The sequence below is a fragment of the Nomascus leucogenys genome, chromosome 5, assembly GCF_006542625.1.
Source record: "Nomascus leucogenys isolate Asia chromosome 5, Asia_NLE_v1, whole genome shotgun sequence".
Classification (NCBI taxonomy): domain Eukaryota; kingdom Metazoa; phylum Chordata; class Mammalia; order Primates; family Hylobatidae; genus Nomascus; species Nomascus leucogenys.
The window spans coordinates 43721981-43745584 of NC_044385.1; the positions used below are offsets into that span (position 1 = coordinate 43721981).

General features: G+C 39.3%; 1 protein-coding gene across 1 annotated transcript in view; it reads left to right on the forward strand.

The window, feature by feature from the left end:
• UBE2U (ubiquitin conjugating enzyme E2 U) overlaps window positions 1-22957 on the forward strand; it is a 62317-nt gene extending 39360 nt beyond the window's left edge. The window contains exons 7-8 of the mRNA XM_030812498.1: window positions 16190-16284; window positions 22612-22957. Coding sequence (XP_030668358.1) covers window positions 16190-16284; window positions 22612-22796 — 280 coding nt within the window. The 3' untranslated portion in view covers window positions 22797-22957. The remainder of the gene's footprint in view (window positions 1-16189; window positions 16285-22611) is intronic.
• The last annotated feature ends 647 nt before the right edge of the window (window positions 22958-23604 follow it).

Here is a 23604-nt window from a genome sequence, read left to right on the forward strand (position 1 = left end):
ATCATCGTGTTAGAGCAAAGATGCCATTTCAGTTCTGTGGTATTGGCTGTGTTGTGCTAGTCATTTGTTCTGCTGTGCTTATTCCAAGGTACTCAGTGAGTGAGCTACCACAAAGGTAGGGGAATTAAAGATCCTGTTTTTTGCATTTATCTCATTTATCTCAATTTTTAGCTCTTCAGTTTACTGTTAACCATGTGCCCTCTTTTCTAGATGGAAATACATGATGAATAAAGATAACGTGCTGTATTTTGAATTTGTGAAGCAATTGAGGAATTGAATATTTTTTTTAAATTGAATATATTAAAATATACTTCCCTATCCTTTAACATCGTATAGTTCAGACTGAGTTTTTCAGTTGGATTTTCTTTCTTCTGTTGATTCTGTAACAACTTTCTTTCAAGCTAAAGTAGAGAAAAGCTTTTGCATTTGATATACTTTCCTGCTTTCAGGATAAATTACAGGGAGTAGAAAGTTTTTATCAAGCAAAATTTGAAGCAGTATAAGCATGTTTTTTCCTGAAGGCATGTTTTAAGTTTCTTTTAGAGTTGAAGAAACCTACTTAGAATATAAGGTTAATTTTTCTTTGACGTGACTTCCTTTTTTATTTCCTTTAACAGAACTGTTTTATTTGTTTGATCATTGATTCATTATGCAATGCCAACATCCCGCAGAACCCAAAAATTTAGAAAAAGTAGAACCATGTCATTTTCAATTTATCCATCCACTTCTACATATGGCTAAAATAATTGTGAGCTGTTTGAGTGCTGGAACATTTTTCCAAATACATTATTTCAAAGTTACAGGTCAAATTATCATGTGCATAGTGACCCCGTCAGAATAAAACCCTCACACCTTATGCCATCTGGTGGTTGATTAGAATATATTTAGATCAAATGATATTTGCTGCTTCGAAACGCTGGTGTTGATCAGTCAAAAACTCCACTGTTTAAACACAGTTTTAAAAAGAATGGCAAAATTCAACTTCTCTTCAAATAATTATCAAAGTCTTGTGTTCATCAAAATACATGGGGTATGATAAAGAGGACAATTCATAGAGAATCAAGTAGAAAATGTTTGGGGATCTATGCACATGAGTAATTGGTCTATATTGTGCATGCCATATTATTATGCATCTCTCAGTTTTTAATATTCGAAAATGCTTTCCTTACGCTGAAATTTCCTGTTTCAAAAAAACAGGAAATGTAAATTGAGAACCCTTTATTTGCATAACATTGAAGAAAAAGAGAAACCTGTCTCTCCTGCTACTTCCTTCCCTCCCCTCATCAATCAATACCTTATTCTTAAGCCACACTGAATTCTTTTTTCTCACTATTATTTGGGGACCTAAGACCTCTTTACCACTTTGTACCTTCTGTCTTGGATCAGCAAGGTCTTTGCTGCTGGTCTAGAGCTAGGATTTGGTTAGTTAAAAGGGGGAATGTGGAGCTCTTAAGCGCAGGGGCACTGGAGCCAGACTGTCTGGATTTGAATTCTGGCTCTGCCAATTACCAGCTCTGTGACCTTGAGCAAGGTCACTGATTTTCTTTGTGCCTCAGATTTATCTGTTAAGTGGCAGTAATAAGTGTACCTACCTCCCAGGGAAGGTGTGAGGATTAAATAAATTAATATATGTAAAATGCTTCAAACGGTATCTGGTGCATGGTAAGCACTCATAAAGTTCGCTATTCTTCATGCTTTTAAACCTTTACTGTGGCCCTCATTCAATTTGCAGATGAAAAATCTTTCTTTGGAAGCAGCATGGGGGAAGAGCATGAGCTTCAGAGTCGGACAGATGCTGGAGAAATTCTTAACCATTCTGAACTCGTTTTTTTATGTTAAACGGAGATAACCTTACCTATGTTGCTAAGTTGTTTTGCATTTGACGCTTATTATTTTATATATATGATTTCATTCAAGAGATATAAATATATGATTCATTCAAGAGATATAAATAAAAATTATATATAAAGTATATATTATGTATATGTTATATATATAAAATAAAAATTAATATAGCGTCACACATAGGCATTCAATAAATTTTAGTTCCTGGGGAGAGGAGGAGGTGAAAGTTCATGCCACCCTACTTTTCAGAGACTAAAAACAATCTGTTGGAAACATGTAAAATTTGTCTTTTCTCAGGTTAGAAAACAACACCTATCGTAACCACGTTTATTGTAGTTCCTATATGCCTCTGGTTCTTTTTCCTTCTCTACCCCACCTCCATCATTTCTTTTGCCTGGTGAAATGCTTCACAAAGATGGTGTGAAGAGCTGGCCCGAATGTCTTTTTGTGGAGACAGTCACTGACAAGCTCAGGCATTCACAGTTACCCCATCCTCTCTCTCCATATTCTCTGTTCCCATGTCTTTCAGCATGTGTGATGTGGAAATTCATCTGTTCATGAAGAGGGACCAGGACAAGGATGTTTGTGTCCCTTTGCATTCTCTGTACCTAGCATGGTGCCTGGAAAATAGTAGGCACTCAATTAATGTTAGTTGAAAAACGCGTCCTCACCCTGTTTTTTCAATTAGTATTAGGATTAAATGTGAAGGCAGTTCATTTTAGAAAAATAAAATTTAGTTGCAGACTTTTAAGGTTCATTCTAATGTAAAGATTTAGGGTTCTATTTTGGGAGTTCTAAGGTGTAGTTGGAAACAGTGATTGAAAACTGGAAATGTAAATGGCTGTCATGAATATTTTACGCAAAATCTCTAATTTGGCAAGTCTTTGTTACTATTAATAGAAAATTGTCATTATAAGCAGCTCATAAATATTCATTAATCAATTATTTGGTTTGGTGTTCCTTTCTAAAGCCTTTTTTCTTTCCTATTGGCTTGAGTGTCTTTTGTATTCATGAAAGTGCTTTCTTTCCGCTAAAGGATATGAATCTGTAATCTAATCAGTAGTTTGTATTTAAGTTCTCCAGAGAAATAGTAAAAGATAAAAAATCAGAAAGCAATGAAAGCTGTTCTTTCGAGTGTTCTTGGTTATGCACATACAAAACTATGTTTGTGCCATACTCTAGCTAATGACTGCTTCTGCGACAACAGAAAAATCTTTATCGGTATTCTAAGCTTTGGCAGCTAGCAAGTTGTCTGAATAAAACTTATCAGTTCTGGTGGTGGTTTACATTCGGTGTCGCTTTAGAAAAGAATATTGCTTCTTGTTTATACCAAGGAGGTATGGAGGGAACCGGAACTAACATGGCTGAGTACTTCCTGTATGCCCGGCATTCTCCCTTCATTTCTTAATTCATGTTGGCCAGCCTGTGGAGTTGACAGTCACACATGTAAGTGTAACCCACATTAATACCCATCAGCCTCCTTCAAAGCCACAACAAATCAACCTGTACTCCAAGTCAGACCACTTTGCTTGCCTTGTTGACAGCCCAAGACCTGATTGCTAACCTCCTTTTCAATGGATGACCGCTCTTAAGACCCATCCCCCAACCCCTGACGCCCCAGACATTCCGTAAAGGTGGAGATGGATATTATCTCTAGTTTACCAGTGAGAGAAATGGAGGCACAGAGATTAGCGAGTTTTCCTGAGGTTACTGATAAACAAATTTTATTTGCAAATTAAAACTAAACTGTTTCTTACTTGCCTACTAATATGTACTTATTAAAAGTTAAATTGTTCAGGTAAGTGTAAAATTATTGCCTACCCAATTGCAAGCCCAATCAAGTCTACCTTTTGTGGAAAAGTTGTGTTGTTTCTCAATATTAAATTCTATTATTAAACAATGTTAGTTCTTTTTTTCTTATATGTAAAAAAAGAACATCTGTACAATATCAAATACCAATAAAAAAACTTTCTTATATTTGTAAATCATACTCTGGACTTAGTTGTCCTGTCTTTTAAATTAAGGGACTAATACATATTTTTTCTACATTTCTTTGGTGTCTGATTTTGTGAGCAGGTTTTAACTCACAAAAGGTAAGTAATCTTTTTTTTTTGGTATACCTATGTTTGATCCCCTTTATATGGAAAACATTCATGCTGAGTAGATTCTTTTAATATATGTTTGTGCTGTCCTTTCAGGGTTATTGAATTTAAACATGTTTTTTATAAGTTTACTTAATTATATATTTAATACATTTTTTTAAGGCGTGCTAGCTTGTTTTATTCCCCAAAATTAAACCTTGACTGCCATCTTGTGGTTAACAAGTGAATTAGCATTAGAATGGACACTGCTTGTATTTTTAAATACAGACGTGGGAAAAATTATAAACAAAGGGAGGAAAATCCTTTAGGAAAAAATGACTTTTGCCAAGCAACTATTTAGTCTCTGCTTGGATGTTTTTAGAGATAGGAAGCTTGGGAATTCAAGAAGCATTAAATAGCTCTAATCCTCTTCAGTTCTAGCTTGTATCTAACACCTTTTGATAGTCAACAATTCCAGAAATGGGAAATTATTTCCATTTCATAAAGAAGATGTGCATAAAAGGTTAAAGAAAATTCCCTAAGGTTATATACTTAATAACAAAGCTGAAATTCAAATTCAGGCCTGCCAGATACCACAAGCCACGCTTTTTTCCTTAGATCAAGCAGGCATCATGTCAGACACTGAGGACCTGGGGATGGCCTTGGGGATTGGTGGAAGGCAGGATTCAAAGGAGGCTATTAGGGCAGAAAAGAAAATACTGCCACTTGTCCTTGGAAACAGCACAAATAAGGCCATTTCTGCTTTGTGAAATTGCCCTTGAAGTCTCAGAAGATAGTTATCATGTCTTTCTCCTACCTCCTCTTACATCTCTTTTTTAGAATAAACACACTCCGTTCTTTCAGCTGATTTTTATGAATTCAGTATTCCTTATTGGTCCCCTCTTATGGATATAATTCATTCCATCAATTTCTCTCTCCAATGTAGCCTCAAAATGTTACCATGGATTTCTGGTTGTAGCACAAAATCCAGTGGAACCACCCCTACTATAAACACCATGGCTTAGGGCTTCTCCCTTCCTCTCTCCTGAAAAAGAGGAATTTTAATATGAGTCACAAACATATATGGTGCTAGTTTAGATGTTCCCCAAATCTTATGTTGATATTTGGTCCCAGTGTTGGAAAATAGGAGGTGTTTGGGACATGGGGGCAGATCCCTTATGAAGAGACGAAAGCCTTCCCTTGAGCAGGGAAGAGGATGGAGGAGTATGGCGGGTAAGTAAGTTCTCCATTAGTTCCCGGGAGCGCTAGTTGTTACAAAGAGCTTGGCAGCTGGGAATGGAGGCTCAAGCCTGTAATCCCAGCACTTTGGGAGGCCAAGGCAAGAAGAATGCTTGAAGCCAGTATTTGAGACCAGCATGTGCAATATAGTGAGACCTCATCTCTACAAAAAATTAAAAAATTAGCCAGGCATAGTGGCACATGCCTGTGGTCCTAGCTAAGTGGGAGGCTGAGGTGAGAGGAATATTTGAGCCCAGTAGGTCGAGGCTGCAGTGAGCCGTGGTTGTGCCACTGCACTCCAGCCTGGGTGACAGAGCAAGACCTGTCTCACAAAAAAATAAAAATAAAAAAAAAATTGAGCTTGGCATTTCTCCTCCCTCTCTTGCCTTCTCTCTCGCCTGTGACCTCTGCACACAGCGGCTCCCCTTCACCTCTGCTGTCAGTGGAAGCAGCTTTCACCAGATGCCCAGTCTTCCAGCCAGCAGAATTGTGAGCTAAATAAACCTGTTTTCCTTATAAATTACCCACTCCCAGGTATTTGTAGCAACACTAAATGAACTAAGACAGTTTTAATATGAGTCGCAAATACATATGATTTTTTTTCCTAAGAGAACTCCTTCTTTGGTGTTCTGTTCCCACATTTTAAGGGGTTCGCTCTCCCTCTACGGCCTTCCTGCCTCTCCTGTCCCTCTTTCTCTCCCCTCAGTCCCCCTCCCTGTGACCAGAGAAATACGATACATGGGTTGGCTTAGGTCCTGCTCAGGTTCTCTGTCTGAGCAGGGTTGAGGTGGAAGGGCTATATTCCCCAGAGTCATATGAGATTGCATTTTATCAGAAGAAGGCAGGACTGAGAAGGAAGCAAAAGGTTCCTTTAGAAAATGTTACCAAAAGTCAACTTACTAATGGAAGGATACAATAAGTTTTATTCTTCTTCTTAGACATGTAAAGCTCCTTTTCAAGAACATGTTACAATTTGTGGTGCCCTAATTTATGTGAGAAATTTAAAAATGAACAAGCATTAGGGTTTTTCATTTTACTTTTTTTTTTTAAATTATTGTGACACTTTACTTCACAGTCATTTGATTTGCACTTTTTAGTGACATTAAAAATTTTTGTTTTTATAGTTTGTGGTTTTAATTATATAAAGGCAAATGGTTGAATAAAGAAGGAAATACTGCTTATATAATTTTTTGAAGACAAAGATTTGTCGATAGGGAAGAAAAGGTATAAATCAACTTATGTTGTTTCCTAAAGTCATATTTGCCCTGAGGAAAATAAAATCCTAACGGTCTTTTTAAACTTACACAAGCCTCACAAAGAGCTGGAAATCTTGCCAGCTAGAGTGGAGAGACATTATAATTTAACAGACATTGACTAAAATTTAGAAGAGCTATGCTTTATAGTGGGGCCATATTAGGTATCAAACTGATTTTCACAAAAAACTGAACTGTGAGCCAGAATGAAGAACAATCAGATTTAAAGAAACATCACAAAATTTAGCACCTAATAACCTAAAATTTACAATGTCCAGCAACCCATTGAAAAATCACCGGTCGGCCAGGTGCAGTGGCTCACGCCTGTTAGTTATCCCAGCACTTTGGGAAGACAGGGTGGGCAGATCACCTGAGGTCAGGAGTTTGAAACCAGCCTGGCCAACATGGCAAAACCCTGTCTCTACTAAAAATACAAAAAATTAGCCAGGCTCAGCGGTGGGCACCTGTAATCCCAGCTACTCGGGAGGCTGAAGCAGGGGAATTGCTTGAACCTGGGAGGCGGAGGTTGCAGTGAGCTGAGCTCATGCCATTGCACTCCAGCCTGGGAGACAGAGTGAGACTCTGTCTCAAAAAAAAAAAAAAATCACCAGTCATACAAATAAACAGAAAAATATGACCCATAACCAAAAGAAATTAAATCAATACAAATAGATCCATAAGTGATAGAGAGGATAGAATTAACAGATACAGACTTTAAAGCAGCTACTATACACCTTATAAAATATACTCAAGTATCTAAAGAAAAACATGAATATGATGAAAGAAATGGAAGATACACCAGTGGAATATCTAGAGATAAAAATAAATCAAATATTTAAAAATATATATACTTAATGGGAAAAACAGCAAGTTAGACACTGCAGAAGAAATGACTCATGAACTTGAAAGTATAGCAATGTAATCTCTTTAAAAAAAGATAGAAAAAAGAACTGAAAAGAAACAAAAGAGCCTCAGTGAGCTGTGGTAGAAGATACATATAAATGGTGTTCCAGAGGAGGGGAGAGAAAAAATATTTGAAGAAATAATTATGACTGAAAATTTTCCAAATTTGATGAAGTCTGCAAATTCACAGACCAAGAAGTTCAATGAATCCCAAGAAACAGAAATATAAAGAAGCCATACCAAAGCACATCATAATCAAATTGTTGAAACTCAGAAATGAAGAGAAAAATCTTAAAAGTAGCAAAGGATAAAAAGAAATCCCACATGTTACATGTAAAGGAACAAAGATAAGAATAGCCAAAAACTTCATGTCAGAAGCCTTGCAAGTCAAAATATAATAAATGACAACTTCAAAGTGCTTGAAAGAAATTATTAAACATAGAATTTTATAATCAGTGAAAAGATCTCTCTAAAATGAAGGTAAAATAAAAACTTTTTTTGACCAATAAATCCAACCACATAGTTGAAATGAACAAATTTCTTGAAAGGCAACATCTACCAAGGCTCACTTAAAAAGAGATGGATAACCTGAGTAATCCTTTATCTAATAAAGGAATTTATAGTTAAAAGCCTTCACACGAAGGCAACTTTAAACCCAGATGGCTTCACTGGAGAATTTTCCCACACATTTAAGGAAAACATGAATATACACAAACTCGGAGACACTTCCCAGCACATGTTACAGGGTCAGCATTACCTCAATTACAAAACCAAAGACAGTATATGAAAACTACAGATAATACGCCTCACAGACATACATGCAAAAATTTTAGTATATTTAATCTAAATATATATATAACATATATAATAGAGTTTTAAAATGTGTTAGATTTTTTTGAATTGTAAATCAAGGTTACATTCCTGATATAAACTATACTTGGTCAGGATTAATTATGATAAATAATTATAACTAGTTATGATAATTCATCATGACTATATGGAGTTTATACTAGAAATGTAACCTTGGTTTAACATTTGAAAATTTCAAACAATGTAAATTAGTATAAGAAAGAAGAACCATATGACCCTCTCAATAGATGGAAAGAAATTCAGTATCCATTCCTGATTTACAAAAGAAAAAAACTCAGAGCAGCGAGTGAATTTGGCACCTCCAAGTGAAGTATCCAGGTTCTCACATTGGGACTGACTAGGCAATCAGTTCAACCCATGGAGAGCAAAGAAAAGCAGGGTGAGGCAAGAGCCCACCCAGGAGCGGCATGAAGCCAACAAAATCCCCACCCCAAGACAAGGGAGGCAGTGAGTGAGTGTGTGACCCCGCCCAGGAAACCATGCTTCTCCCATGGATCTTTGCAGCTTACAGATCAGGAGATCCCCTCATGAGCCCTTGCTACCAGGGCCTCGGGTCCAATATACAGAGCTGTGTGTAATCTCAGCGGAACAGCCGCGCACACACACAGAGACCCACGTATTTTACATAATCTGGTCCTAGAATCCCCCAGTGAGGCACCAGATCCATCCATACATTCCCCTTAGGAAGGGGGCTGAATCCAGAGAGCCAAGCAGCACTATCCTGAGGGCCCCACTTTCACAGCACCTCATAAGTTGGGGCCCACTAGCTTGGAGCTCTATCCAACCAGTAGCAACAGGCTGAGTGTGCTTAAGACAGAAGGGAGTTCCTGGGGGAAAAGGTGGTCACCATTTCTGCAGTCCTCTTGACTCAGCGCTCCAGCCTGCCAGCTCTGGAGAGTCCAGGCGTTCCAGACGAGGAGGGGTCTCCCCACCAACACAACACACCTGCTTTGCCAGACTGTGCCCAGACTGCTTCTTTAAGTGAGATCCTAGTCCATTCCTTTTCCTTACCTCCTGTAGGGGGCCTTCAGTCACTCTAGCCAGGCTTATATGGACAGAACTCTGATCTCACCCTGGGATGGAGCTTCTGAGGGGAGGGGTGGCCACCATCTCTGTGGTTCAGCGGACTCAGCTGTTCCAGCCTGCTGGCTCTGGAGAGGCCAGGTGGTCTGGACGAGGAAGGGTCCCCCCCAGTGCAGCACATCTTCTCTACTAACAAGCAGCCAGATGGCTTCTGTAAGTGGGTCCCTGATCCTGTTCCTCCTGACTGGGTGAGACCTTCCAATAGGGGTCTCCAGACACCTCCTACAGGAGTGTTTGGGCCAGCAATAGTTCAGTACCCCTCTAGGATGGAGCTTCCAGAGAAAGGAACAGGCTGCCATCTTTGCTGTTTTGCAGACTGCACTGGTGATACTTCCAAGTACAGGAAAAGCAGAGGCAACTAGCTTCTGGAGTGGACCCCCAGCAAACCACAGCAGCCCTACATTTGCTAACAGTCAGTGGCCTACCTGTTAAAAGAAAAACAAACAAGCAGAAAGCAACAACAACAACAAAGACCCCACAAAAACCTCATTCGAAGGTCAGCAACCTCAAAGATTGAAGGTAGATTGAGCCCATAAAGATGAGAAAAAGTCAATACAAAAATGCTGAAAACTCAAAAAGCCGGCATGTCTCTTCTCCTCCAAATGACTGCAACACCTTTCCAGCAAGGGTACAGAACTGGGCTGAGGCTGAGATGGTTGAATTGACAGAAGTAGGCTTCAGAAGGTGGGTAATAACAAACTTCACTGAGCTAAAGGAACAGGTTGTAAACCAATGCGAAGAAGCTGAGAATCATGATAAAACAATACAGAAGCTGATAACCAGAATATCCAGTTTAGAGAGGAACATAACCAACCTGATGGAGCTGAAAAACACGACCTTAGAACTTCACAATGCAATCACAAGTATCAATAGCAGAATAGATCAAGTGGAGGGTAGAATTTCAGAGCTTAAAGACTATCTTTCTGAAATAAGATAGGCAGACAAAAATAGAGAAAAAAGAATGAACAGGAATGAACAAAACCTCCGAGATATATGGGATTATGTAAGGACAGCAAACCTACAGCTGATTGGGGTAACTGAAAGAGATGGGGAGAATGGAACCAAGTTGGAAAACATACTTCAGGATATCATCCAGGAGAACTTCCCCAACCTGGCAAGACAGGCAAATATTCAAATTCAGGAAATCCAGAGAAGCCCAGTAAGATACTCCGCAAGAAGATCAACCCCAAGACACATAATCATCAGATTCTCTGAGGTCGAAATGAAGGAAAAAATGTTAAGGGAAGACAGAGAGAAAGGCCAAGGCACCTGTAGGGAAGCCCATCAGACTAACAGTGGACCTCTCAGCAGAAACCCTACAAACTGGAAGAGATTGGGGACCAATAGTCAACATTTTTAAAGAAAAGAATTTCCAACCCAGAATTTCATATCTGCCTAAACTAACCTTTATAAGTGAAGGAGAAACAAGATCCTTTTCAGACAAGCAAATGCTGAGGGAATTCATCACCACCAGGCCTGCCTTGCAAGAACTCCTGAAGGAAGCACTAAATATGGAAAGGAAAAATCATTACCAGCCACTACAAAAACATACTGAAGTACATAGACCACTGACACTATGAAGCAACCACATAAACAAGTCTGCAAAATAACCAGCTAGCATCGTGATGACAGGGTCAAAATCACACATAACAATACTAATCTTAAATGCAAATATGCTAAACGCCCCAAATAGAAGACATAGAGTGGCAAGCTGAATAAAGAGCCAAGACCCATCGGTATGCTCTCTTCAAGAGACCCATCTCACATGCACAGATACACATAGGCTCAAAATAAAGGGATGGAGGAAAACTTACCAAGCAAATGGAAAACAGAAAAAGGCAGGGGTTGCAATCCTAGTTTCTGAAAACAGACTTTAAACCAACAAAGATCAAAGGACAAAGAAGGGCATTACACAATGGTAAAGGGTTCAATTTGACAACAAGAGCTAACTATCCTAAATATATATGCACCCAACACAGGAGCACCCAGATTCATAAAGCAAGTTCTTAGAGGCCTACAAAGAGACTTAGACTCTCACACAGTAATAGTGGGAGACTTTAACACCCCATTGGGAATATTAGACATATCATCAAGACAGAAAAAAAACAAAGATATTCAATACCTGAATTCAGCTCTGGGTAAGGTGGACCTAATAGATATCTACACAACTCTCCACCCAAAAACAAGAAAATATACATTGTTCTCATTGCCATACAGCACTTACTCTAAAATTCATCGCATAATCAGAAGTAAAACACTCAGCAAATGCAAAAGAACTGAAGTCATAACAGACTCTCAGACCACAGCACAATCAAATTAGAACTCAAGATTAAGAAATTCACTCAAAACCACACAACTAAATGGAAATTGAACAACCTGCTCCTGAAATTGAACAACGTGCTCTTTAATGACTCCTGGGTAAATAATGAAATTAAGGGAGAAATCAAGAAATTACTTGAAAGAAATAAGAACCAAGAGATGATGTACCAGAGTCTCTGGGATATAGCTAAAGTGGTGTTGAGAGGGAAATTTATAGCACTAAATGCCCACATCAAAAAGCTAGAAAGATCTCAAGTTAACAATTTAATCACAACTAAAAGAACTAGAGAACCAAGAGCAAACAAACCCCAAAGCTAATAGAAGACAAGAAATAACCAAGATCAGAGTGGAACTGAATGAGATAGAGACACAAAAAACCCTTAATAAAATCAACAAATTCAGGAGCTGTGTTTTTGAAAAAAAATTAATAAAATAGACCACTAGCTAGACTAATAAAGAAGAAAAGAGACAAGAATCAAATAAACACAGTCAGAAATAAGGGAGATATCACCACTGACCCCACAGAAATACAAACAACCACCAGAGAATACTATAAACACCTCTATGCACATAAACTGGAAAATCTAGAAGAAATGGATAAATTTCTGGACACACACACCTTCCCAAGACTGAACCGGGAAGAAATCAAATCCCTGAATTGACCAATAATGAGTTCTGAAATTGAGGCAATAATAGCCTACCAACCAAAAAAAAAACCTCAGAACCAGACAGGTTCACAGCTGAATTCTACCAGAGGTACAGAGAAGAGCTGGTACCATTTCTACTGAAACTATTCCAAAAGAAATGGAAAAGAAGAGACTCCTCCTTAACTCATTTTATGAGGTCAGCATCATCCTGATACCAAAACCTGGCAGAGATACAACAAGAAACAAGAAAACTTCAGGCCAATATCCCTGATGAACATTGACGCAAAAATCCTCAATAAAATACTGGCCAAATGAATCTAGCAGCACATCAAAAAACTTACCCACGATGATCCAGTTGGCTTCATCCTTAGGATGCAAGGTTGGCTCAACATACACAGATCAATAAATGTGATTTATCACATAAACAGAACTACTGAATAAGCAAAAGCTGGAAGCATTCCCCCTTGAAAACCGTCACAAGACAAGGATGCCCTCTCTCACCACTCCTTTTCAACATAGTATTGGACGTTCTGGCCAGGGCAATTAGGCAAGAGAAAGAAATAAAGGGTATTCAAATAGGAAGAGAGGAAGTTATCTTCAAATCATCTTTGTTTGCCGATGACATGATCCTATGTCTTGAAAACCCCATCGTCTCAGCCCAAAAGCTTCTTAAGCTGATGAGCAACTTCAGCAAAGTCTCAGGATACAAAATCAATGTGCAAAAATTGCTATTATTCCTATACACCAATCAACAGGCAAGCAGAGTGCCAAATCATGAATGAACTCCCATTCACAATTGCTACAAAAAGAATAAAATACCTAGGAATACAGCTAACGAGGGAAGTGAAGGACCTCTTCACAGAGAACCACAAACTACTGCTCAAAAAAATCAGAGGACACAAACAAATGGAAAAACATTCCATGCTCATGGATAGACAGAATCAATACTGTGAAAAATGGCCATACTGCCCAAAGTGATTTATAGATTCAATGCTATTCCCATTAAACTACCATTGACATTCTTCACAGAATTAGAAGAAACTATTTTAAAATTTGTATGGACCAAAAAAGAACCCAAGTAGCCAAGACAATCCTAAGCAAAAAGAACAAAGCTGGAGGCATCATGCTACCCAACTTCAAACTACACTGCAAGGCTACTGTAATCAAAACAGCATGATACTACTAAAAGAACAGAGACATAGACCAATGGAACAGAATAGAGAACTCAGAAATAAGACCACACACCTACAACTGTCTGATCTTCAACAAACCTGACAAAAACAAGCAATGGGGAAAGGATTCCCTATTTAATAAATGGTGCTGGGAAAACTGGCTAGCCATATGCAGAAAATTGAAAGTGGACCCCTTCCTTCCACCTTACACAAAAATTAACTCAAGATGGATTAGAGACTTAAATGTAAAACTCAAAACTATAAAAACCCTAGATGAAAATCTAGGCAATACCATTCAGGACATAGGCACGGGCAAAGATTTCATGATGAAAATGCCAAAAGCAATTGCAACAAAAACAAAAATTGACAAATGGGATCTAATTAAAGAGCTTCTGCATAGCAAAAGAAACTATCATCAGAGTGAACAGACAACCTAAAGAAAGGGAGAAAAATTTTGCCATCTATCCATCTGACATCTATCCAGCATCTACAAGGAACTTAAACAAATTTACAAGAAAAAAAAAACATTAAAAAATGGGCAAAGGACATGAACAGAAGCTTCTCAAAAGAAGATGTACATGCGGCCAACAAACATGAAAAAAAGCTCAACTTGATTGATCATTGGAGAAATGTAAATCATCTCTTAATGCTATCCCTCCCCTTTCCCCCACCCCCTGACAGGCCCCAGTGTGTGATGTTCCCCTTCCTGTGTCCATGTGTTATCATTGTTCAACTCCCACTTATGAGTGAAAACATGCAGTGTTTGGTTTTCTGTCCTTGTGATAGTTTGCTCAGAATGATGGTTTCCAGATTTATCCATGTCCCTGCAAAGGACATGAACTCATCCTTTTTTATGGTTGCATAGTATTCCATGGTATATATGTGCCACATTTTCTTAATCTAGTCTATCATTGATGGACATTTGGGTTGGTTCCAAGTCTTTGCTATTGTGAATAGTGCCACAATAAACATACGTGTGCATGTGTCTTTATAGTAGCATGATTTATAATCCTTTGAGTATATACCCAGTAATGGGAGGGCTGGGTCAAATGGTATTTCTAGTTCTAGATCCTTGAGGAATCGCCACACTGTCTTCCACAATGGTTGAACTAGTTTACACTCCCACCAACAGTGTAAAAGCGTTTCTATTTTCCCACATCCTCTCCAACATCTGTTGTTTCCTGACTTTTTAATGATTGCCATTCTAACTGGCGTGAGATGGTATCTCATTGTGGTTTTGATTTGCATTTCTCTGATGGCCAGTGATGATGAGCATTTTTTCATGTGTCTGTTGGCTGCATAAATGTCTTCTTTTGAGAAGTGTCTGTTCATATGCTTTGCCCACTTTTTGATGGGGTTGTTTGTTTGTTTCTTGTAAATTTGTTTAAGTTCTTTGTAGATTCTGGATATTACCCCTTTGTCAGATGGGTAGGTTGCAAAAATTTTCTCCCATTCTGTAGGTTGCCTATTCACTGTGATGATAGTTTCTTTTGCTGTGCAGAAGCTCTTTAGTTTAATTAGATCCCATTTGTCAATTTTGGCTTTTGTTGCCATTGCTTTTGGTGTTTTAGTCATGAAGTCCTTGCCCATGCCTATGTCTGGAATGATATTGCCTAGGTTTTCTTCTAGGGTTTTTATGGTTTTAGGTCTAACATTTAAGTCTTTAATTCATCTCGAATTAATTTTTGTATAAGATGTAAGGAAGGGATCCAGTTTCAACTTTCTACATATGGCTAGCCAGTTTTCCCAGCACCATTTATTAAATAGGGAATCCTTTCCCCATTTCTTGTTTTTGACAAAAACATTTCTATGCCACTTACTTTTCTTCAAGAAAACTTTGTTGCCAAAAGTTTTCTTTTCATCATGTATCCCAAAAAGTAGTCGTCCCCCGAAATAATTTTGTAAAATTTTTCATTTCCATATGTAAACTCTTTCTCCAAGGAAATGCTCTAATAGCTTGACTTGGGCTCATTGATGTCTCTCATAAGCCTGTTGTTTTATCCAGGATGAGTCATTAATTTTTCTGATATAATTTCTCCCTTGTGTAGTGGGTTGAATCATGTCCCCACAAAACAAGCACCTGTCCCCCCAGAACCTCAGCATATGACTTTATTTCAAAATAGGGTCTTTGCAGATATAAAAAGTAATTAGTTAAAATGAGGCTATACTAGATTTAGGTGGACCCTGAGTCCAATGACTGTTGTCCTTATAAGAGGAGCAGAACTACAGAGACCCACATGGAAAAGGTCGTGTGACATTGCAGGCAGAGACTGGAGTGATGCAGCTATAAGCCATACAACGTAAAGGATTGCTAACAGCCAGCAGAAGCTAGGAAGAGGCAATAGAAGATTCTTCCCTAGGGCTTTCTGAGGGAGGGAGGCCCTGCTGCCACCTTGATCCCCAACATCTAGCCTCCAGAACTATGAGAGAATACATTTCTATTATTTTAAGTCACCAAGTTTGTGGTCATTTGTTAAGGTGGCCCAAGGAAACTAATATACCTTGCTATACCACATGAGGTTTTTATTACTTTTACAATAGTAAACTTATGTCATATTCATTTGCTTTTCCAACTTCTATTCTGTTGTAAAGCACATATTGAAATAATTTTACTTTACCATTAAATTAGTCAACACTCAGAATGGTTCCATATTCAAAGCCTATTGTTCTACTTTTATGTTTCATTTCATTTGTTTCACTTATTTTTCTCAGAAGTAAATATACCTTTACCAAAATTCATTTGGGAATTTAGTTAATTTTTCTTTCTCTCTTTTTAGGTATTCTGTTATCAAGTGTTGGCTTGCTAGAAAAAATAGAATGCCTCATGAAGTCAATCACTCAATGGAAGAAATGAAGCTCTGCCCAACTCTAAGTAAATCGACTCACTCTATTTGTTTTGCTTTTATAACTAACATATTATGCATAATATGCATAACTTTAAACCTTTTTCCATTTAAATAAGTTGGAATATATGAGGGCTAATCCTTGTGTTCTCCTTTTAAGGTTGCTTTAACTTTTTCTGACTTTCCAAATTAATTTGGTAAATTACTCACATAGGAATTGGAACTTTGACAGAATTGAGTTACTTATATTTTCAAGCTTACTACCCTTTAATAGGTTGATATACAATTTGAAATTTTAAGGCTAAGTTTCAAAATATGAAAAAGCAGCCAAAACACACAGAGCACGAATAAACTGATCCCTGAAACTCATTGTATATTCAAAGATATATGCAATATGGCTGAAGAGAAAGACAATGCTGAGTTGTTTTTCATGCTCTTTTAATAATTACCGTTTACTTGTTGGGATAGGTTGAGAGTGAGTCTTCAGCAGGGAGAGCTGGTAACTTACCATGGAAGTCAGCTGGTATAGAGGGGAAAGCATGACACTTGGGGATAGAGAACTTAGGTTCAGATTCCAGTTCTGTGCTATTATGGAAAGGTCACTCAACCTCTGAACTTAGTTTTTTTCATCCTCAGCTAGTACTGTGTATGTGAAAGATGTTCAACAAATCCTAGTTGCTAAAATTCTGCCCTTACTCACAAGATTCTTATGACTAAGTGACTCCATGTATAGACAATTTCTTTGTGAACGGAAAAGTACAAAAAAAAATAGTTGCTGTTTTTTCCTGTCACCTGGCCACTAAACATAACAGCATATAAATGCCAGGCACAGGCAATCACCTTTATTCAGTGATTCTCCAAGGGCCCTGCCCCCATATCTCCAAGTTTCTTTTCCCTGGTCAGTATCCACCTCTCTCCCTCCTAACTGTTTGGTGTGCCACGCAGATTTCCTCCACTGTATTATCAGCCTCAGCCTTCTCCATTCAACTCTGCCTTCTTCCAGATTTCAGGGTACCTGTGAGGTAGGAAATGTTACCGTCTCCAGCCTTGCTCTTTGCTTTCTCCATGATTTCCCTACTCCTCTCTGCAATCTCTGTCTTTCAACATCCCCACTATCTTCACCAGTGGAAGAGATCACTTGGTTAAGTTGATGTGATTACAGTAATTTCTGTCTGTGCTTTGTCAGACTGGTGACAAAGCTGTGTCTCTATAGCTCAGCTCTGCTTATGTTTTTACCAGGTCTAAAATACTTTGTTTCCCATTTTCCTTCAGGATAAAATTTAGACTGTTTGACACAGAAAATCCTTAATGCTCTAATACTTGTCTCTGTCTTTGCAGTGACATTCCCTCCCTCTCCCCTTCACAACCTAAATGCTACACTAAGCTAGTGGGTCATGACTGTTTGTTCCCTACCTCATTTCATAAAAAAAATTTGAGCAGTACACCGTGTTTTCTCATACCCCTACTCTAAATGCTCTTCTCTCCCCTTCTTTACTTTCTAATGCCTATGCATCCTTTGAGATTCAGTTCGGGTATTACCTTTTTTAGGAAACTTTCTTTGTGGGTTATCATAGCACTTCTACCATAGCCGTATCATGCTCTATTTGTTTTCTATTGCTGTGTCACAAATTAGCACACATTGAATGGTTGAAAACAACACACATTTATTATTTTACTGTTTCTGTGGGCCTGGAGTACAGGCACGGCTTAGCTGAATCCTCTGCTTAAGGTCTCAGAAAGCTGCAATCAAGGCTTTGGCTGGGCTGCATTCTCATCCTAGTGGGTTGAATGGGGGAGGAATCTGCTTCCCAGCCCAGTGAGGTTGTCGACAGAATTCATTTTCTTCTGTCTTTAGGAGTGAGGGCCCTGGCTTCTGGCTAGGTATACGCTGGAGGCCTCCCTCAGCTGCTGAGGGCTGCACACAGCTCCTTGCCATGTGCGCTCTCCCAGCCTGGCCTCCTACTTTATCCAGCAAGAGTCTTTAGCGCAAGTCTGATAGCAAGATGGAGTCGTATGTGATGTAGCATAATCACGCGAGTGAGACCTTATCACTTGCATCCTGTTTTATTGGTTAGAAGTCGCGAGTCCTATCCACACTCAGAAAGGAGGAGTTTACACTAAGGTGTAAATACCAGGATGCAGGGATTCTGGGGGCCATCTTGGAGTCTGTCCGGCACACATACTGTGTTATCACTCTCTCTACTGCCTGTCTCCTTTGAAAAAGAGTGAGATTCTTGAGGCAAGGGACTGCTCACCTCCCAGTCTTCCACAGCACAGTGGTTGGCACACAGTAGCTATCAATGAGTAAGTCAATAGTAGGATGAAGTAAAATTGTCATGTTTTTATCTGCCTTGTGATTTGGGGGAAAAAAAGGTGCAAATCCATGATAAGTGGGAAAAAGGCAAGCTGGAAGAGATAGCATTTTAAGTTTAATGTCCAGAAACTGGTTAGCTCTCCAGTGCTGAGCCTTGTTCTCTTTAATCGTGGAATGGACTCTTCTTTCTGTCTACGCTGGAAGAAACTATACCTGAGAGGCTGTGGTAAATTTGATTATTGTTCAGAAATATTCATTCCTGCTCCACCTACATGAACAAAATGTATTTCCTTGTGCCTTGACTTCGAGCTTTTCCCTGTGACCTGTTTTCATCAGTGGAATATTAGTGGGTGCAGTGTGCCCCCAGGGTTTGGAAAGGGTTTGCATGATTTGGCTTGCTCTTTTTCTCTTCTGCCATCATCACAAGAGCGTGCCTGGACTGGCCCTCTGATCACAGAGAAAGATTCAAGGCATAGATCTGAGCTTGCCCACCCACGTTTCCCAGCCATTCCCCAGCCAAAGAAGCCAACCACCTATTGACCTGCTGACATGTGACCGAAACAAATACTTATTGCTGTATGTCACTAAGATTTTGTGGTTGTTTCTTATGTAGCAAGAGAGTTATTATGTAGCGAGAGTGAACTTACATAGGATATCAAAGGGAAGTATGACTCAGAAAAGGAAAGAACTATGTGTCCCTCTTTTGCAGAGAACGATGGCATGTCATAGTTTGCCAATGGTAGAAACTCACCAGAGATTTGGCAGGTGAGAAGGAAGTCGAGGCGATTATGCTTGGGAAGTTGTTCATATCAGGCATGGCGGGTTCCTCAGATATGGCATTTTCACACATCTCTCCACAGCCTCACTTCACAGACATGGTGGCTGCACAAATATCCCCATGAACTCATCGTTTTTGTCCCACTTTGGGTGGCTAAATGTGTGCAGCTTCTTGTACTCCATGAGCTCCTGGTTTCCCACTCATGTCAGTGCATCAGGCTAAAGTGGGTCATGACAGTTTTTTCAATTCTCCAGCTGTAGCTTCCAGATCTTCACTCCCCTGAGTCCTCCCACAGCTGCATAATCCACATTCCTGTGTTAGACTCTCACTCTTGTATTACTTGTAGTGGCTCTGTTTTCCTAACTGAACCCAGGCTGAAAACAGGACTGAATAGAAATAAACCATTTGGCAATCATCAGAGCCCATCAGTCAGCACAGATTTTAATATCTTTATTAGCTAAACTATTTTCAGATTAAAAATAAATTATCAGAGGCAGAGTTTCCATGATCCAACCCAAGAAAGGCATGGAAAATATAAGGCAGTTAGAATTTGTGCTTCCATAACTTATTTTGTTAACATAGTAACAAAATCCCCACCTTTATTACTGATTCCAACCACCAAATCCAAGATGTCTCAGAGGGATTTATAATGCTTAAGATTTCCTGGAGGAGAGAAATTCAAAATAATATATTTTTTATGTTCTAAAGAAACATTTCTATATTTATTTTGCATTATAGTCTGCTGATCTCGCCAGCTTTCTTTTTATGCTTCCTAGGAGTTTTTAACAGGGCAGGAACTAAGAGGACAAATAGTCAAGGTGGTTGATTCCCAACTTTCATTCCACGCCAGCAACCCACGTCAGCCAATCATGGTGATCCCATTTCCCTTCCCAGTAACTAGTTTAGAAATGGGGTGGGGCGCAGTGGCTCACGCCTGTAATCCCAACACTTTGGGAGGCCAAGGTGGGCAGATCACCTGAGGTCAGGAGTTTGCGACCAGCCTGGCCAACATGGTAAAACCCCATCCCTACTAAAAAAAAATTAGCTGGGCATGGTGGTGAACGCCTGTAGTCCCAGTTACTTGGGAGGCTGAGGTGGGAGGATCACTTGATCACAGGAGACAGAGGTTGCAGTGAGCTGAGAGCACGCCACCGCACTCCAGCCTGGACAACGGGAGTGAAACCCTGCCTCAAAAAAAAAAAAAAAAAAAAAAAAAAAATTTAAATTAAATTAAAAGAAATGGCATGTGACAGGATCCCGCTTGAGGGGAAATATGCTGGGCGCTTCAGGGGATGGTTTTCCCATCCACTCTTAAAAATGAGATCTTGGTGAGAAGACCACTTTTTCCTCTGGATGTTGCTGTGTCCAGTGTGGTTACTAGAATGGCCGTAGCTCTCGTGCTATGCACCTGAAGATGAAGACAACACCTCAGTTAGCAAAGCAAGCAGTAAGAAGAACTGTGTCCTTCGTGGCATTGTGGAGTCACTGCAACATTCAATCCTGCTCTCCACTCTGGCTTTTCTCTTATGTGAGATAAAACACTCTCCTATTGTTTAAACTGGGTTGACTTGGCTTTATATTTCTTGTAATCAAAAGCATGTGGAGTCAGAAAGGCCCAAACATGGCTAGAAAGAACTGGAGTTAGTCCATCAATAATATGTTCATGGAAAATAAAGTAGACGCTTTTCTCAAGGCACAGACAGAATTTAGTTTTAAATTAATTACAACTAAATATTAGTATCGAAAGTACAAAAAATTAAAAATCACTGTGGGCCTCAGGATAACCATAGAATAATGGTGACTGTGTAAACTCAAATCTCTCTGTGTATCTTTCTCTCTTTGTTTTGTTTTGAGATGGAGTCTCACTCTGTCACCCAGGCTGGAGTGCAGTGGGTCAATCTCAGCTCACTGCAACCTCTGCCTTCCGGGTTCAAGCGAGTCTCCTGCCTCAGCCTCCAGAGCAGCTGAGATTACAGGCTCCTGCCACCACATCCAGCTAATTTTTGTATTTTAGTAGAGACAGGGTTTCACCATGTTGGGCAGGCTGGTCTCCAACCCCTGACCTCAAGTGATCTACCTGCCTTGGCTTCCCAAAATGCTGGGATTACAGGTGTAAGCCACCATGCCCGGTCTGTCTGTGTATCTTTGTATAAACCAGACAGAAGGAAAACAAGTCACTTGTAGCCCATGTCAGTAACATTAGAAGACAACAAATATTGCAGGGTTTATTTCATATGTAAGTGAGGGAAATAAACATATGAGGCAAACAAAATTTGTCCTGGAACCCCATAATCGGCAGTGAATCCGGTGACAACTAGGAAAAAGGGAAGAGAATGCAGTGAGATTTTAGAGTTAACAGAACATAAATAGTACCAGCTAGAGTTCATCTCCAGAAAGCAAGGTCCCCATGCTGTGTGGAAATACAGATCTAGAAATATAGACATTATAGCTATATTCTCCTTTTGAAGAGTATAATCAGTTTATTTCCCTGTTTACAAGGCCTATAAGATAAAGATGAAAGTCCTTTGCCTGACATATGAGGCTTTCCTGATCTGGCTTCAGCCTCTCTTCCAGCTCCACGAAACTTTCTTTTGGATAGACAGATCTTGTTCGAGTCTTGTTATTAGCTGGACATCTTTGGTCAAGTTACTACTATAGGTCGCTCAGCCTCAGTTTCCTCATCTGTAAAATAAGAATAATAATACCTGCCCGTCACAAGGGTTGTGTCTGAGTTAAATAATATTATAGCTGTCTACTGCCTAGCACTGCACCTGGCACAGTGGAAGTGCGGGAGAATCCATTCTGATCACCCCTAACCCTGTCAAGTCCTCTCATACCTTTGTGCTTATATGATATGTGCTGCTTCTTCTATCTAACGTGTTCTGACCTCCCTTCTCTGTCTAACAAACTGGTCTTCTTGTTTCAAAGTCCGCGTCTGTTTTCACTTAGACATAGTGATTCCCTCCCTGTGCTCCCAAAGCAGCTTTTCCCTTGCACATCAACTGGCCCTTAGCAGAGACCCAGTAAATATATATGCTAAATGAATGAACTAACAAAGCATCAAAAGATTGAGCAAGATGGAAAGAATGATTTTTGACAAATAAAGTTGCTGATAAAACATGAAGTTTAGAAAGTGTGAAAAAGGTTGCTCACATTCATTCATATGGTCTTTGGCATTGTCCTACAAATGCAGGAACACTTCTCTTTTCATTGTTTTTCTTGTTATGTTTATTAAGTTTCTATTTTTTATAATTCCCACCACAGATGAAATTTTTCTTGAGTCACCAACTGCAATAAATAGCATCACAGACATTTATGAAACAGAAGAGGAGGGGTGGAAGAGTGACACTTCATTATATGAAAATGACACAGATGAGCCCAGGGAAGAGGAAGTGGAAGATCTGATCTCCTGGACCAACACTCTCAATACAAATACTTTAGAAGATTAAGCAGAACATTATCAGATTCAAAAAATAAACAGCCTCCGCCATAGCCGAGCGTTGTGGAGCAATTTTGGAAGACTCTGAGAACTTGGATTTCATTTTTTTTCAAGTTGTTCTTACCCGCTCACTGCAAGTACAAATTAGAAATATAAGTACAAATCAGTAAAGATGTTACTTTGACTTTTTTGAGTGCTACTTCTTTAGAACGAAGTTACCAAAGTTAGGGGTGTTCATTGCCATATGCCAATCAATGGTGTGACACTCCCACAGTTGTTAGGCTACTGGACACAAGTTTTTGCAGGCAGAGAATGGGTCAGAAAGAAGCTGGGATAGGAGGGGAGCAATTAAGAGCTTCAGAGGCTGGACATGACCCCAAGTAGCGGGATCTATACGTGGACCTACATCTGCCTAGTTTCTTGTCTTCTTTCCTCCATATTCAAGGAATGAGATGTCGCTATTTACTAATGTTTATCTTCTGTTTTATCCCGGAGTACATGCCATTTTCTCTTCAACTTTGACCTTCTATCTCCTCGTATTCTTATAACTTTATTTTCTCTGTCTCTTTTTGCCATGTTGTCCCAACCTATACATATGCTTGGGTCTCTCCTATTCTAAAATGTGTCTCTGCCTTTGACCCCCATCTCTGCTTACCTCACCAGTATTCACTCATTTTTCTCAGTCAGATTTATTGATCTGCCTTCCGGGTTCGATATTTAGCTAAATACTTAGCTAGCCAGGAAAGTGTCAAGAGACCAGATACATGTAGTAGAGCTTTCTGGTGGCACATGCCCATAGTCCTAGCTACTCAGGAGGC